General features: G+C 43.7%; 1 protein-coding gene across 1 annotated transcript in view; it reads left to right on the top strand.

The window, feature by feature from the left end:
• Positions 1 to 322: 322 nt before the first annotated feature.
• Positions 323 to 16,577, top strand: part of LOC137571652 (fetuin-B-like) — a 40,356-nt gene continuing 24,101 nt past the window's right edge. Inside the window, exons 1-3 of the mRNA XM_068281113.1 lie at positions 323 to 631; positions 12,911 to 13,021; positions 16,156 to 16,243. Coding sequence (XP_068137214.1) covers positions 407 to 631; positions 12,911 to 13,021; positions 16,156 to 16,243 — 424 coding nt within the window. The 5' untranslated portion in view covers positions 323 to 406. The remainder of the gene's footprint in view (positions 632 to 12,910; positions 13,022 to 16,155; positions 16,244 to 16,577) is intronic.

Genomic DNA, 16,577 nt, shown 5'->3' with positions numbered 1-16,577 from the left:
ATGAACAAATAAAACTTAAAATACACTATACATTTTTTAAGAAGTTAATTTTATTTTGCTAAGAATATTGGGTTCATTTTGCTTGTATATTGATTTCAATTGAATAAAAAAAAAAGTCCTTACAACATATTAGTAAAAAAGATACTCGAGGTTATTAGCATACAACAGGATTAGCTAATTGATTTTGTGTTTAAAGATTCACTTTCTAGTCTAATGTTATCCATTCACCAAATCATTGATTTCTTTGTTTACTGATGACTTTGGTAGGTCAAAGGTGATGCAGCTGTCCAGATGCTTGCATTATATATAAGTTCTGATGGTGTTTTCTGTTTTTTTGTATGGTCCATCATAGTTAGGGTTGTGTTGAATCAAGTGGATCTAAGATTGTCTCCTTCTTTACGGAAGGATGAAGTTTGCGATATTGCTGCTGGTGTGTGCCAGTGTACTCCACATTGGAACATCAAGACCGAAAGGACAAAGCAAGCAAGAACCGCAGCTGACCCCCATTGCTTGTAATGACTCACAAGTAGAAGCAGCTGCAGATTTGTCTCTGCGCCAACTAAATTCAAATCGGAAGGAGGGGTTTGCATTTGGGCTTAAACGAATTTCCGATGCGCAGGAACAATTTGATGTAAGTATTAAGGGTGATCAAGCCTGTTTATATCAGTAACTGGACTGAGAGGCTGACATTTGAAAGCCTGGTCACACTGGCGCATTCAGAGGGCATCTGATATTTGAATGCCTGATCACACTCGTGCAGGCAGAGGGCATCTGATATTTGAATGCCTGGTCACACTGGTGCAGGCAGAGGGCATCTGATATTTGAATGCCTGGTCACACTGGCGCAGGCAGAGGGCATCTGATGTTTGAATTCCTGGTCACTCTGGCGCAGGCAGAGGGCATCTTATTGATATTTGAATGCCTGGTCACACTGGCGCATTCAGAAGGCATCTGATATTTGAATGCCTGATCACACTCGTGCAGGCAGAGGGCATCTGATATTTGAATGCCTGGTCACACTGGTGCAGGCAGAGGGCATCTGATATTTGAATGCCTGGTCACACTGGCGCAGGCAGAGGGCATCTGATATTTGAATGCCTGGTCACACTGGCGCAGGCAGAGGGCATCTGATCTTTGAATTCCTGGTCACACTGGCGCATGCAGAGGGCATCTGATATTTGAATGCCTGGCCACACTCGTGCAGGCAGAGGGCATCTGATATTTGAATGCCTGGTCACACTGGTGCAGGCAGAGGGCATCTGATATTTGAATGCCTGGTCACACTGGTGCAGGCAGAGGGCATCTGATATTTGAATGCCTGGTCACACTGGCGCAGGCAGAGGGCATCTGATATTTGAATGCCTAGTCACACTGGCGCAGGCAGAGGGCATCTGATATTTGACTGCCTGGTCACACTGGCGCATTCAGAGGGCATCTGATATTTGAATGCCTGGTCACACTGGCGCATGCAGAGGGCATCTGATATTTGAATGCCTGGTCACACTTGTGCAGGCAGAGGGCATCTGATATTTGAATGCCTGGTCACACTGGTGCAGGCAGCGGGCATCTGATATTTGACTGCCTGGTCACACTGGCGCATTCAGAGGGCATCTGATATTTGAATGCCTGGTCACACTGGCGCATGCAGAGGGCATCTGATATTTGAATGCCTGGTCACACTTGTGCAGGCAGAGGGCATCTGATATTTGAATGCCTGGTCACACTGGTGCAGGCAGCGGGCATCTGATATTTGACTGCCTGGTCACACTGGCGCATTCAGAGGGCATCTGATATTTGAATGCCTGGTCACACTGGCGCATGCAGAGGGCATCTGATATTTGAATGCCTGGTCACACTGGCGCATGCAGAGGGCATCTGATATTTGAATGCCTGGTCACACTGGCGCATGCAGAGGGCATCTGATATTTGAATGCCTGGTCACACTTGTGCAGGCAGAGGGCATCTGATATTTGAATGCCTGGTCACACTGGTGCAGGCAGCGGGCATCTGATATTTGACTGCCTGGTCACACTGGCGCATTCAGAGGGCATCTGATATTTGAATGCCTGGTCACACTGGCGCATGCAGAGGGCATCTGATATTTGAATGCCTGGTCACACTCGTGCAGGCAGAGGGCATCTGATATTTGAATGCCTGGTCACACTGGTGCAGGCAGAGGACATCTAATATTTGAATGCCTGGTCACACTGGTGCAGGCAGAGGGCATCTGATATTTGAATGCCTGGTCACACTGGAGCAGGTAGAGGGCTTCTGATATGCAATGAAAATGTGGTAGCAACCTTTTACATTCATTTCAGTTAGGACAGCTTACATGAACATGTTATGTCCTTTATTTCATGGGACTGCAATAGTCCCACGTACCTTTTTTCTATGCTGATTTAATGATCTATTGTTTGATAAATAGATCTGAGAGAGAGATATGCCCTCTCAGCTATATTGTTAAGAAGTCTATATACTGATTTAAAATACCAGAGTACTTATATTTAAGCATTTTATGTCTTAAAATTGGGACCTAATTAGTAATGCAATATACTGGCATTACTGATTTGAGCTCCATACAGTAACTCCAGGATGTACAGTATAAGGGCTCCTTTCCATTATGAAACGCAATCGTGCTGAGTTGCAATCGTGTTTCAAAGTAGCTTCCACTAATGCGTTTGTGAATGAGCTACTATACTCAGTATAGGAGCTCAATCGCATCCAAAACGCGGCAGGACAACGATTGCGCTGGGGGCAAAATCGTAACACAGTCGGATTGAAATAATGGAAAAGGCCATTCGTTTTATTGCACCCTGCGTTTTGCATTCTGTTAGCAATCAGAATCAGATCACAAATGCAGGGCAGTGGAAAAGGGCCCTAAGCTGTTACTTTGCTGCCCTGGTGATAGTAAACTACTTACAAAACGTGTTGATCCCTGTTTAAAATGTGTTTCTAAAATGTTCTCTGTTAATACCCACACAGTGTTCTTTCCTCTCTCAATGTAATTATCTGTCTGTAATGTTTATCATCTGTGTAGATCTTATCAACATTTCTAGTTAAACCTAATGCTGGGAACACACAATGCAATTTCCTGTTCAAATGACTGATGTTTGGACAGGACGTTGAACATGTCCAAATTTCTCCTGAACAAAAAAATTTTTGCCATTCGATTTTCCAATGATAACTTTGCAAAATTGATCCCTTTCTTGATCGGACACGGATTAAACATGTCGGAAATAATCGCCATCGATTGGGCGGGAAATTGCATCATGTGTTCCCAGCATAAGAACACTAGGAGATTGATTTAGCTCCAGCAGTGCTAGCTAACAACTTTTATAACTTACACAGATATAGAAAGAAATTACCGTAAAACCAGATGCCTGAAATTACACATACTTTTCTTACACCGGATTTGCAGTATCTTCTACAAACATGCCCCTCACTAGCTGGTTAAAGGACACCTGAAGTGAGATGGATATGTAGGCTGCCATATTTATTTCCTTTTAAACAATGCCAGCTGCCTGGTGTCCTCCTGATCTATCTTGTGTCTGAATCACACACTTGAAACAAGCAAATTCAGTCAAACATGATCTGCGGGCCCACGGTCTATGACTAAACACTAAATTACACAGGCAGAGGATCAGCAGGATAGCCAGGCAATTTGCATTGTTTAAAAGGAAATAAATATGGCAGCATCCATATCCCTCTCAGTTCAGGTTTCCTTTAAAACAAAACTGGCGAGCAGTGAGTTTTCAGCATCTTAGCCTATGGCTACTATTGCCTAGACAAGCTTCTACGATATAGCATGGCTTACCTGGAGTCCTTCAAATAAGTTACAAATACAAATAAGTCTTTCTGTGGACACCACTATCTCATTCACTGCCCATAATCCCTCCTACTATCTCCATAAAACAGCACAGGATGCTTAGCAATAGCTGAGCAGCATGTCTGTACAGTACTGCTTTCTTAAAATATTGCTCTAATAATCAATTAATAAGTAGGGTGACAGAAATTTAGCTTGTGCACAAAGCTTAATCTGCAAGCATATTTGTTCATTGCTTCACTTTAACTGTTTTCACTTTGGACAGGAAGTAAGCTTGATACGACAAAAAGTAATGGCCGATGGCAGGACCCGTTTCTACTAAGCCTAAATCCGGGCCGAACCTGCAGCGTTTCCACAGTCCACACAGGCAAGTGAGGCGGGGTTATTCTGCCTATTTCTATGATGGGCTTGCAGTCCAGATAGCAATGTGTACCCAAAGCCCTTTGGCCCTGCATGGTGGAAACCGGCCCTCATTGATTGGTCATGATTTCATTAAAGACCCACTATCCCGAAAAAGTAGGCAGTTAAAATCTGACAGAACCGACAGGCTCTTCATGGGGATTTTCAGGGTTTTCTTTGTTTTCAACAGCATTTCCTGCACAGCAGTTGCAAAGTCATAAGGGCCTGTTTCCACTACACATGGACTCTGGATGCAGAATACTGACTCCAATGAATGCCTATGAGCCTGTTTCCACTAAATGCGATTTTTCCGATGCAGATTTTCCCATAGACAGTCATTGGAGTCAATTGTTCTGCATCTATTCTGCATCCAATCTGTGTGTAGTGGAAACAGGCCCTAACAACATAATGTGCGAGTAGGGAGGCTGGCTGGTATCTTTTGGCAGTTAAACTGCTGTTCAGGAAATGTTGTTGAAAACAGAAAAAAACCTGAGAGGCCCTTATGAGGAGATAGACTGACCTAAAACCTGTCGGTTCTGTCAGATTTTAACTGCCTACTTTTTCGGGATAGTGGTCCTTAATCATGACCAATCACTGAGGGCCGGTTTCCACCATGCAGGGCCAAAGGGTTTTGGGTACACACTGCCATCTGGACTGCAAGCCCATCATAGAGATAGGCAGCATTTCCCTGCCTCACTCGCCTGTGTGGAAATGCTGCAGGTTCAGCCCGGATTCAGGCTTAGTGGAAATGGGTCCTTTATGAGCATCGGCCATTACTTTTTGTTGTATCAAGCTCACTTGCTGTCCAAAGTGAACACAGTTAAAGTGAAGCAATGAACAAATATGCTTGCAGATTAAGCTTTGTGCACATGCTAAATTTCTGTCCCCCTACATTTATTAATTGCTTATTAGAGCAATATTTTAAGAAAGCAGTACTGTACAGACATGCTGCTTAGCAATCGCTAAGCATCCTGTGCTGTTTAAGGGCCCTTTTGCACTAGCAATCGCAATCACAAATCACAAACGCCAGCGATTGCGATTGCGATTTTTCATTAATTGTGTTATGCGATTGCGATTTGTGATTTTCATTTGCATTGCATTATCATTGTAAAAATCGCTCCAGCAAGCAAGATTAGCGATTTCCAAATCTAATCACTGTAGTGGAAAATACTTCTCGTGATTTCTATGATAAAGTAACAACTCTAGCGATTTAAAAATCACTAGCGATTTGCGATTTTGCGATTCAGCAATCACAATCGCTCTAGTGGAAAAGGGCCCTTATGGAGATAGTAGGAGGGATTTTGGGCAGTGAATGAGCTAGTGGTGTCCACAGAAAGACTTATTTGTATTTGTAACTTATTTGTAACTCATCATTTAGCATTAGCAATCACTAATCAGCATAGTGAAAGAGTTACATAGTTACATAGTTATTTTGGTTGAAAAAAGACATACGTCCATCGAATTGTACTCATGCTTAGGTTTCAGTTGAGATGGAATAAAAATACTGTCTTAGCTGAGCATTATCTTGCATGTGCATGACACTATCCTGTTAGGCCTGGTTCACATCTGCGTTTTTTTGCAGAGCAGGCCGTACGGATCTGGCCATCTGGATCCTGATCCATTTTTCAACCAGTGTGCTGTAAAACGTCCGTTTTCCATAGGTTCTTATTGTGCTGCAAAACTTTCCGTTTCCATTCCGCGGAGCGAAACGGTCCGGAAAATTGAGTCCTGCTGCATTTTTTTGTCAGTGGAACGGACCACAGAACCGTACGGCCGGTTCCGTTGGCAAAAGCTAATGTGAACCAAGCCTAAAACTTATGCTTGTTCCAGATATATTTACAGTACATGACATACACATTAGGTCACATTTATAAACATGATGAAGATTTTCCATTGAAAAGCATTGAAATAATGAAAATGTGCCAAGCAGCATCACATGTGGTAAAAAGAGTTGAACTATAGAAAAAGAAGGCTTTAAAGAGAGTCTGAAGCGAGAATAGATCTCGCTTCAGACCTCATATATAGCAGGGGCACGTGTGCCCCTGCTAAAACGCCGCTATCCCGCGGCTTAACGGGGGTCCCTGTCCCCCCAAATCCCCTCCGTAATGCGGGGGAGCGCTTCCGCATTGGGGCAGGGCTAACCGCCGCAGCCCTGCCCCACGCGCATCTGTCAGACGCGTATCTCCGCCTCTCCCCCGCCCCTCTCAGTCTTCCTTCACTGAGAGGGGCGGGGGAGAGGCGGCGATGCGCGTCTGATAGACGCGCTGTGAGGCAGGGCTGCAGCCGTTAGCCCTGCCTCTAGGAAGGGCTAATCTGCGACCAAGTTTTACGACCAAGGTATGCGGGGGGTGGGTTGGGGGGTCAGGGACCCTCGTGCAGCCGCGTGCCCCTGCTATAAATGAGAGCTGAAGCGAGATTTAGTCTCGCTTCAGTGTCTCTTTAAGGAAATTTGGTGGTAAACATATGACCATGGCCCCCTGGCTACCCAGGCCAGGAGTTAGCACCCCTGACATTTACTTAGACTTCCTTCAGATCACACAGGCATTGGTTAGGCAACTGGGAGTCTCCTTATTAAATGAGAGTTCCAGATATCACATAGGTCCCCGCAATACCTATCCCCACATACATGGAAGTAGTTACTCCCATCTAAAGTGCATAGAGGTGGACATGAGCCTCTCGTCCATGATATGGACAGGGCTTTGTAGGAGAGGGGAAGCCAGCATGGGTGACAAAGGGTTAATAAAACCTTTGGAGGAGGAGGGGCTACATTTTTATTATTTTTTTAAATAAATATAAAAAAAGAATTTTATGCCCCTCCTGAAACTGTACTTTTTAATATTCGTTATTCTTCATTTTCAAATATAAAAAGATAAAAGATAAAAAATGTACTTCCTCTTAACATATGCCAGGTGCCACATAGGTTTAACAAGGGGGCCAAGATCATTCTATACAGAGCAGGGCTGTTTCTGCCCATTCTGGCACCCCAGGAAGGCATTCTTGGTATCACTACCTCAATCTTGTGAACAGGAAGATCATAACCTACATCAATTTGTTTTTTGGGCACCAATAAGAAATTGTTCGTTTACATAGAAATTAATAAATAATGTGGTTCCTTAAAATAATTTTGAATAGGATACGCAAATTATTACCAGGCCATATACAGTGGTGTGAAAAACTATTTGCCCCCTTCCTGATTTCTTATTATTTTGCATGTTTGTCACACTTAAATGTTTCTGCTCATCAAAAACCGTTAACTATTAGTCAAAGATAACATAATTCAACACAAAATGCAGTTTTAAATGATGGTTTTTATTATTTAGTGAGAAAAAAACTCCAAATCTTCATGGCCCTGTGTGAAAAAGTGATTGCCCCCCTTGTTAAAAAATAACTTAACTGTGGTTTATCACACCTGAGTTCAATTTCTGTAGTCACCCCCAGGCCTAATTACTGCCACACCTGTTTCAATCAAGAAATCACTTAAATAGGAGCAATCTGACACAGAGAAGTAGACCAAAAGCACCTCAAAAGCTAGACATCATGCCAAGATCCAAAGAAATTCAGGAACAAATGAGAACAAAGTACTGTAATTGAGATCTATCAGTCTGGTAAAGGTTATAAAGCCATTTCTAAAGCTTTGAGACTCCAGTGAACCACAGTGAGAGCCATTATCCACAAATGGCAAAAACATGGAACAGTGATGAACCTTCCCAGGAGAGGCTGGCCGACCAAAATTACCCCAAGAGCGCAGAGAAAACTCATCCGAGAGGCCACAAAAGACCCCAGGACAACATCTAAAGAACTGCAGGCCTCACTTGCCTCAATTAAGGTCATTGTTCATGACTCCACCATAAAAAAGAGACTGGGCAAAAACGGTCTGCATGGCAGATATCCAAGGCGCAAACCACTTTTAAGCAAAAAGAACATTAAGGCTCGTCTCAATTTAGCTAAAAAAACATCTCAATGATTGGCAAGACTTTTGGGAAAATACCTTGTGGACCGACGAGACAAAAGTTGAACTTTTTGGAAGGTGCGTGTCCCGTTACATCTGGCGTAGAAGTAACACAGCATTTCAGCAAAAGAGCATCATACCAACAGTAAAATATGGTGGTGGTAGTGTGATGGTCTGGGGTTGTTTTGCTGCTTCAGGACCTGGAAGGCTTGCTGTGATAGATGCAACCATGAATTCTACTGTCTACCAAAAAATCCTGAAGGAGAATGTCCGGCCATCTGTTCGTCAACTCAAGCTGAAGCGATCTTGGGTGCTGCAGCAGGACAATGACCCAAAACACACCAGCAAATCCACCTCTGAATGGCTGAAGAAAAACAAAATGAAGACTTTGGAGTGGCCTAGTCAAAGTCCTGACCTGAATCCTATTGAGATGTTGTGGCATGACCTTAAAAAGGCGGTTCATGCTAGAAAACCCTCAAATAAAGCTGAATTACAACAATTCTGCAAAGATGAGTGGGCCAAAATTCCTCCAGAGCGCTGTAAAAGACTTGTTGCAAATTATCGCAAATGCTTGATTGCAGTTATTGCTGCTAAGGGTGGCCCAACCAGTTATTAGGTTCAGGGGGCAATTTCTTTTTCACACAGGGCCATATAGGTTTTGAGTTATTTTTCTCACTAAATAATAAAAACCATCATTTACAACTGCATTGTGTGTTCAATTATGTTATCTTTGACTAATAGTTAACAGTTTTTGATGAGCAGAAACATTTAAGTGTGACAAACATGCAAAAGAATAAGAAATCAGGAAGGGGGCAAATAGTTTTTCACACCACTGTACATCTGACCGGCCCAAAATCACTGAACCCATATAACAAAACCTGCCAATAAGTTTCGAGGGGTTTGTATCTACTTTATAAACACTGTACTGTTAATGTACAGCCTGGGCCTTTACAGGTTAGAATATTGTCCTGGAAATCAAATTGGAGTTGTAACAAGCAGTGAACATTTAGGTGTTAAACTTACTATCCATCTCTTTTGTTAGTGGAACTAGCAGTTGGCTATAAGTATTCTATAAAGTACAGTGTGCTAAGAGTTCTATGGTGCCCTCCCTACAGCTAGGGATGCTCATTCGGATTCCACGGAAATGCAATTTCCGAAATTCCGATCGGAATGCGGAAATCAGTAATGCAAGTGCAGTAGGCGGATTTCCGCCGGAAATCGCGGAAATTTCTGCCGGAAATCGCGGAAATTCCACCCAACTTTAACATCGATTTTCTCAAAAACTATAAGGTCTTTTTGAAAACTTTTTTTGCATCTTGTTCACAAGATTCAGTTTAATAAACCCTGAAAATTTGGTGTTTCTAGGCCTTAAGGGGGCTTTGCTATTAACCGCTAAAGTCGGCGGATTTTTACTATAAGCTACAGGTGTCAAACTCCAGGCCTGGAGGGCCAGATCCATGCCAGTGTTTAGGATGGACTGAGAAAGAGAGGAATGTGTTCTACCTGATGGACCACACCTTTCCTGATTCAGACCCATCAGTTAATTTGAGCTGTGTCAAAAATGTGTGAGGACTCCGGCCCTCAAAGGACTGGTTTGACATACCTGCTATAAGCTAAAATGCAGAAAATCTGCATCTGCCTGATTTCTGCATTTTACATTACAGTAAAAATCTTCCGACTTTAGCGGTTAATAGCAAAGCCCCCTTAAGTGCTAGAAACACAAAATTTACAGGGTTTATTAAACATAATCTTCTGAACAAGATGCAAAAAAAGTTTTCAAAAAGACCTTATAGTTTTTGAGAAAATCGATGTTAAAGTTGGGCGGAATTTCCGCGATTTCCGGAAATTCCGGAATTGGTAGCGGAAAGCGGAATCGGTAATTGGCAATGGCGGAATGCGGATTTACCGCGGAATCGTAAATTGGCATTCCGACCATCCCTACCTACAGCCCCCCCCCCCAGGCATCTGCCTGGTTTGCCTATGTCTAAAAACTATACACAATCCTTACTTTAGTTCCAAAAGCATCACGCTGTCCTCCTCTTCCAGCTCATCCCCTTAGTGCAATACACCTTTTACCAACCAGACTTGTTGGCCTCATATTCCATTAGTCAATAATGGTTAGAGATGGGCCGAACTGTTCTGCCAGTGAATAGTTTGCAACGAACAAAAGGTGTTCACTGTTAGCGGTTAATGTGAATTTTCTTTTAAAAAGTTCACATTTTACCCATAGACTTAAATGGCAGGCGATCGGCCACCGACTTTAGCGGTTATAAGCAAAGCCCCCATACGAGCTAGAAACTCCAAATTTTCAGGGTATGTGGAGGGGACAGTCGGTACAAGAGGAAAAAATTTTTTCAATGAAAACATTTTTCAAAAAGACCTTATAGTTTTTGAGAAGATCGACTTTTAATTTTCATAGGAAAAAAGAATACATTTAAATGCGGTAAATGACAGATAATGTAGCAGACCTAATGGTAGTATAAATTTACATATATCAAATGAAAAAGCAATTAATTTCATCACAGGGTTTCTAGGGAGTCCGTACGCAGTGCATTCAGACCTCCTGGAAACCCAGTAGAAGTGGCAACGCTTTGGCCAGGGATCGCTATACAGCCGCAATATGACTGTATAAAGATCCCTGGCAACTTTTTCTATTTTTTTAAACATTTTTTTTTAATGTTCAGAGTTTGGGAAATTTAAAGAGGCTCAGAGATGAAAAAATAATAAGAATCAATACTAACCTGGGGCCTCCTCCAGACCCATAAACACATCTGAGTCCCTCGCCGTCCGCCCGCTGACAGTACCAGGCTCAGTCGTGATCAGTCTGGGCATGTGCGAACCTACTGCGCATGCACAGTAGACCCGGACTGACGAGACCGAGACTGAGCCTGTTGATTGTGGCTTAATGGCAGACCGCGGGAGGACGGCGAGGGACTTAGATGTGTTTATGGGGTGGGAGGAAGCCCCGGGTAAGTATCGATTCTTTTTTATTTTTTTTCATCTCTGAGTCTCTTTTTAAAAAAAAATGACGTGGGGTGTTTCTTCTAGCATGCAAGGGGGCTTTGCTCTAAGCCACTAAAGTTGGTGGCCGTTCGCCTGCCATGTAAGTCTATGGAGCAGATTTGCGAATTTTTGCAGAAATTTGCGTTTGAAATTCGCCAACCTAAAATTTGATGTTCGGCCCATCTCAAATAATGGTTGATCTAGGCATTCCGGGTGAACCCCGGGGGCACACATGCACTTATCATTTACCCCTGTACTTTATACCCTGTTACCCCTTAAACTTTACTTTAACCCCTTGTCACCATTCAGGCTGGTATATACAAGATGGCTGAGCTGGAAAGCATAGGGATCTATCATACTGAACAATACCACTCTATATCCCATCAGTACTAACGTTGCAACCATCGTTTGCAGGTGTTACTATGCAAGGCCCCCCAACATACTTCTGACAGCCAACGTTTACCATGGCTACATGCCAGACACCCCTACAGGCGCTCCATGTTAGTGGAACATCTTTTTAGACCCTCCGCTAACTGCTGCTATGGTGTGGGCACCCTGGCACACTACTGATATCTGCTGCTTGCCGCTGCTGTATGCTGGCCATCCTGGGATTCTCCCGTTGTCTACTCACCTATGCCAGGCTCCCCAGGTAGCATTGCTCCCTCCCCCCAGTTTTGCAAACCTGAGGTGAGTATTTTGGGTCTTTTCTTTTATTTTGGGGTGTGATGGAATATTTCAGTTGAGTGCTGGGGTGCTCTAAAGCCTGGAGCGGGAAGTTTTTGTTTTAACTAGAGGGGCTTATATTGGGTGGTTAAATTTCCAGTAGGTAGGTGAAAGGGCTTGCTACGACATGAGGAATAGAATGATATGGTGGAAGGGTTTTAGATACAACATCAGTTATGTGGGGGTAAATGTCAGGACATGGTGGGATAGCAATAGTCAATGTTGACTACTTGCCTACTGCTCCACGCCAATTGGCGTGAGCAGTGCGGCAGCCCCAGGACAGCTCCACGCCGATTGGTGTGAAGGTCTTCTATGGGGCTAGCAGGAGATCGCGCGCAGGCTGCGCACGCATCTCCTGCTTGGGGGGTGGAGCTCCGCCCCGCCTTCAGTCTCCGAGCGGCGATTGCCGCTTGGGAGACTGTTAGACGGCGGTTTCGTCATCTAATTACTTTGTACAGCGCTGTGATCTGCAACAGCGCTGTACTGGGGACAGCTGTGTGACACGGCTGTCCCCCTGGCCCACAGGAGAGTGATCGGCTCTCATAGGCTAAAGCCTATGACAGCCGATTGCGTGATTGGCTGGCTGGCTGGCTGGCTGGGGAAAGGGAGGGAGGGGGAGGGAGGGTAAAGTAATAAGAAAAAAATCGTAAATTTTATTTAAAAATATATTACTTAAATATTTATAAAAAAAACAATGTGGGGGCGATCAGACCCCACCAACAGAGAGCTCTGTTGGTGGGGGGAAAAGGGGGGGGGAATCACTTGTGTGCTGTGTTGTGCGGCCCTCCAGCGAGGCCTTAAAGCTGCAGTGGCCCAATTAAGTAAAAATGGCCTGGTCACTAGGGGGGTTTAACACCGCGGTCCTCAAGTGGTTAAAGAAGGGTATGGCTGGGATGGGAGCATAATTATTTGTTGTCTTTAGTTGACAATACACTTTTCTTAGCCTTCAATAAATATGCCATCATATGCATTTTGTAACAAATGCTTTAAGATCTACCACTTTTATTCCACAGGAAGAACATGGCTCTGTATTTTACATTACACTGGATGTTTTGGACACAGAATGTCATGTCCTGAGCCGGAAACTTTGGAAAGAATGTCAAGGCAAGCCACGTCATGAGGCTGTAAGTACATTCTTAGAGATGTTTGCTAATGTTAGGCACCAAAAAAACTTAAAAACTAAAGTGGTTGGTGGTCAAATGATGAGCAGTATACTTCCTTTTCAGCTGTATGTTTCTGGGTTAGAATCCAATCAAGGACATAATCTGCAGGGAGTTTGTATGTTCTCCTGCTGTAGCATGAGATTTTTCCCGATGCTCTAGTTCCCATTCATAAAACTTGGTAGTAGGTTCTTGTACATACAAAAGTTAAAAGTACTCTTCATTAATATCGCCTGGTCTACAAATGGTATGTAGTGTTGTGCATAAAAAATGTACATGATCTGCATAAAGTATAATGGATCATGCTGATGTGGAAATCATGTTACATTTGTTATTGACAATCTTTCATAATTTAAATTTGAACTAAATAATGTAGTTGTCAGGGCCGGATTTGTACTTTCCAGTGCCCTAGGCCTGCTGTCACCAACCAAGCGCCCCCCCCCCCCAAAAAAAAAATTGTCCAACACTCTGACTAGCGATTATTGGTTTGAATGGACTCATCTCAGTTGTGCTGCTCTGCCCCCCATTCAACAAATTATTCCTGTAATTTGCGCTCCTGCCCGAATGTGCACAGCAGCCGATAGTGTTCTGGGCATGCATACTTGAGAAATGACGCTGATGTATGACCGGTACTTGTCAAGAATGCATAAAACTGTACCTGCCATGGGCAGGAGCGAGAAATGACAGGGAGCGCGAGTGGCCAGAGCATGCGCTGCTTCTTTGTCCTCTGTGCGACTGGCTGCAGTAGGAGCCAACAACAGGTGGCAACTGGCAGGGCAGTGCAACGGAGAGAAGCCCATCCAAATCAGAGAACAGGTAAGTAGCAAACATCCTCTCAAGACCCACTTTGGATGTTCTGTTGTAATTATAGTGGACCTGAACTCAGAACTTCCTCTCTGCTCTAAAAGATACGCAACAACATAACCTTTAGATAAAAACATTTTTGTTACAGCTAATATAAATCCTGCAATAAATCTGCAGTGTGTCTACTTCCTGCTTTTATTGAAGCAGACATATTGTTAACATCCTGTGTTTTCAAATGAGCTTAGCTGTTGTGGCAGTCAGGTGACACTCACAGTGTAGAGATCAAATTACAACTTGTGAGACAGAGGAGGGGGAATTAGACAGCCTCTCGAAATACATACATGGTACATATCTCTGTTTTCCTTCTGTCCTGTGCAAGAGTTCAGCTCCGCTTTAACCCTCCTGGCGGCTGATTTTTTCTGCCAAATAGGCAGAAATCCGTTTTTTTTATTTATTTTTTTTGTTTCATGTAAAGCTACCAGAGTGGTAGCTACATGAAACACCACTAGAGGGCGCATGTGTCCCTCTAGTGCGATCGTCGCCGGCATCAATAGCAAACAGGGGAACGCATATATAACGCGTTCCCCTGTTTGGCTTCTCCTGTCGCCATGGCGACGATCGGAATGACGTCATGGACGTCAGCCGACGTCCTGACGTCAGACACCTCCGATCCAGCCCATAGCGCTGCCTGGAACTCATTGGTCCGGGCAGCGCAGGGCTCTGGTGGGGGCCCTGTTCCGCCGCTGCGTGTGGACGATCGCCGCAGAGCGGCAGCGTTCATGCTGTGCGTGTGGCTAGCAAAGTGCTAGCTGCGCGCACAGCACTTTAAATGGGGCGAATCGCCCCACCAGAAGCTGAGATAGCCTCCTGCGCGGCATAGCCCGAGCTCAGCTCGGGCTTACCGCCAGGAAGGTTAAAGCATCTGAATGACATTTATTTATATTTGCTGAAAAATTTATGCATCTCTTTTGAATGCTGAATGTACATATGGTGGTGTGCTCTAACATATTGATAGTATACGGGAACAAAGTCTGAAGAAGGCTTATTTAAATTGCCTTTAAAACTTTTTTTTAGGGTAAATGATGCATGTAGCATCATGTTTTTTAATGATGCGGGGACTTAAAATCCCCCTCTCTCTCTCAGATGGGAAATCCGAGTTTGCTCGGATAGTGCTATTCAGATTTTAAAAAATATCCGAATTGCTATTCAAAGTTCGGATAGTGGAAAAAGTTCAGATTATCTGGGTAGTTCGGATACCCAAATATTGGATGAGCACCACTGCTCAGGTGTCATTTAAAATGACAGTTTAGCCAGTGGCGTAGCTAAGGAGCTGTGGGCCCCGATGCAAGTTTTACATTGGGGCCCCCCAAGCACTCTATACATAACAATTGGTACGGCGCACCAAAACCTGCCAATGGCAACTACAGAGTCAGAGGTGAAAGAAGAGGATGGGGAACAGCTTGTTAATGATTACTGCTATTCAAAGTATCTATAGAAGTGATTATTTTGAGCACAGGACCAATAGAGAGCTAAAACTGTAGTTGAGTGAGGGCCCTTCGGGGCCCCTCTGGCCCAAGGGCCCCGATGCGGTCGCTACCTCTGCAACCCCTATTGCTACGCCCCTGAGTTTAGCAATGAAAGGGAAGAAAACAGCATTTTTTATCCTGCAGTCTCATAGATGGTAGGAGCTGGAGGACAGAAAATGAGTCAGGAAAGAGTTAACTAAGAAAGAGAAGCGACCACTGCTACTAGGGAAAAAAAAAGAAAAACACAGTCATAAATTAGGATTAGATAAATTAACAACTGCTGGGGTCAGTGTCAAAGCTGTAAAAGAGGTGAAGAACCACTGATGTTTGGGAATGCCTGCATTAAAACTCAGCGGAACTTAGTTTTATCTGCTTTGTAATGTAAATCTCTGGTATTTCTCACATCGATCTGTAAGTCTATCATACAAAGGAATGGATTATCAGGTGACCGTTATGATTGATCCTGATTGTTTTAACACATCAGGAAGTGAGAGAGATGCAGGGATTGGGGAACTCTGGAATTCAGCTATTAGTGCAGAGCAGGACGCTGGCTGGCTGCGCTGCGGGACCAGAAGAGATGATTTAGTTTGACATATGACCTCTTCTCTCTCCAAGTCATGCCGCCCTTCTTATCTTATCTAATTTTATGGCCCTAGGCCATGGCCTTCCTGGCCTTTCCAGAAATCCGGCCCTGGTTGTTGTTATGTTGATCATGTGTGAACAAAAACACCTGAATACTTCTTTTTTGCCTTCGTGTGATTTTTCTAGGTGTTCGGGCAGTGCAAGGTGATCTTTCAACTTAGCAAAGCAAAACGGATTGCTCAACTACACAGTTACGACTGCACTTTGCAACCAGGTATAGTAAATATCAATAGCAGAATATAAAATGTAATGATGACATTATGATTTGACATAAAAAAAAATCATGACTGGAGTTTGTAAAGTATAATGACGGCTTTACAGCTAGAACTTGATAGAGGCGAGCTGTAAAATTCTTTTACAGCTCTTGGCGTTTAAATTCTTGAAACGCCAAGTATAAATTACATTATTTTATGTAAGTATTTATATAGCGCCGACATATTACGAAGTGCTGTATTAAGTATATTGTCTTGTCACTAACTGTCCCTCAGAGGGGCTCACAATCTAGTCCCTACCAGAGGTGGCCTTAGAGTACGCAGGGCCTGGGGCGA

Source organism: Hyperolius riggenbachi, chromosome 4 (assembly GCF_040937935.1).
Source record: "Hyperolius riggenbachi isolate aHypRig1 chromosome 4, aHypRig1.pri, whole genome shotgun sequence".
In the NCBI taxonomy this organism is placed as follows: Eukaryota; Metazoa; Chordata; class Amphibia; order Anura; family Hyperoliidae; genus Hyperolius; species Hyperolius riggenbachi.
This window is presented reverse-complemented; position numbering and strand designations above follow the sequence as displayed.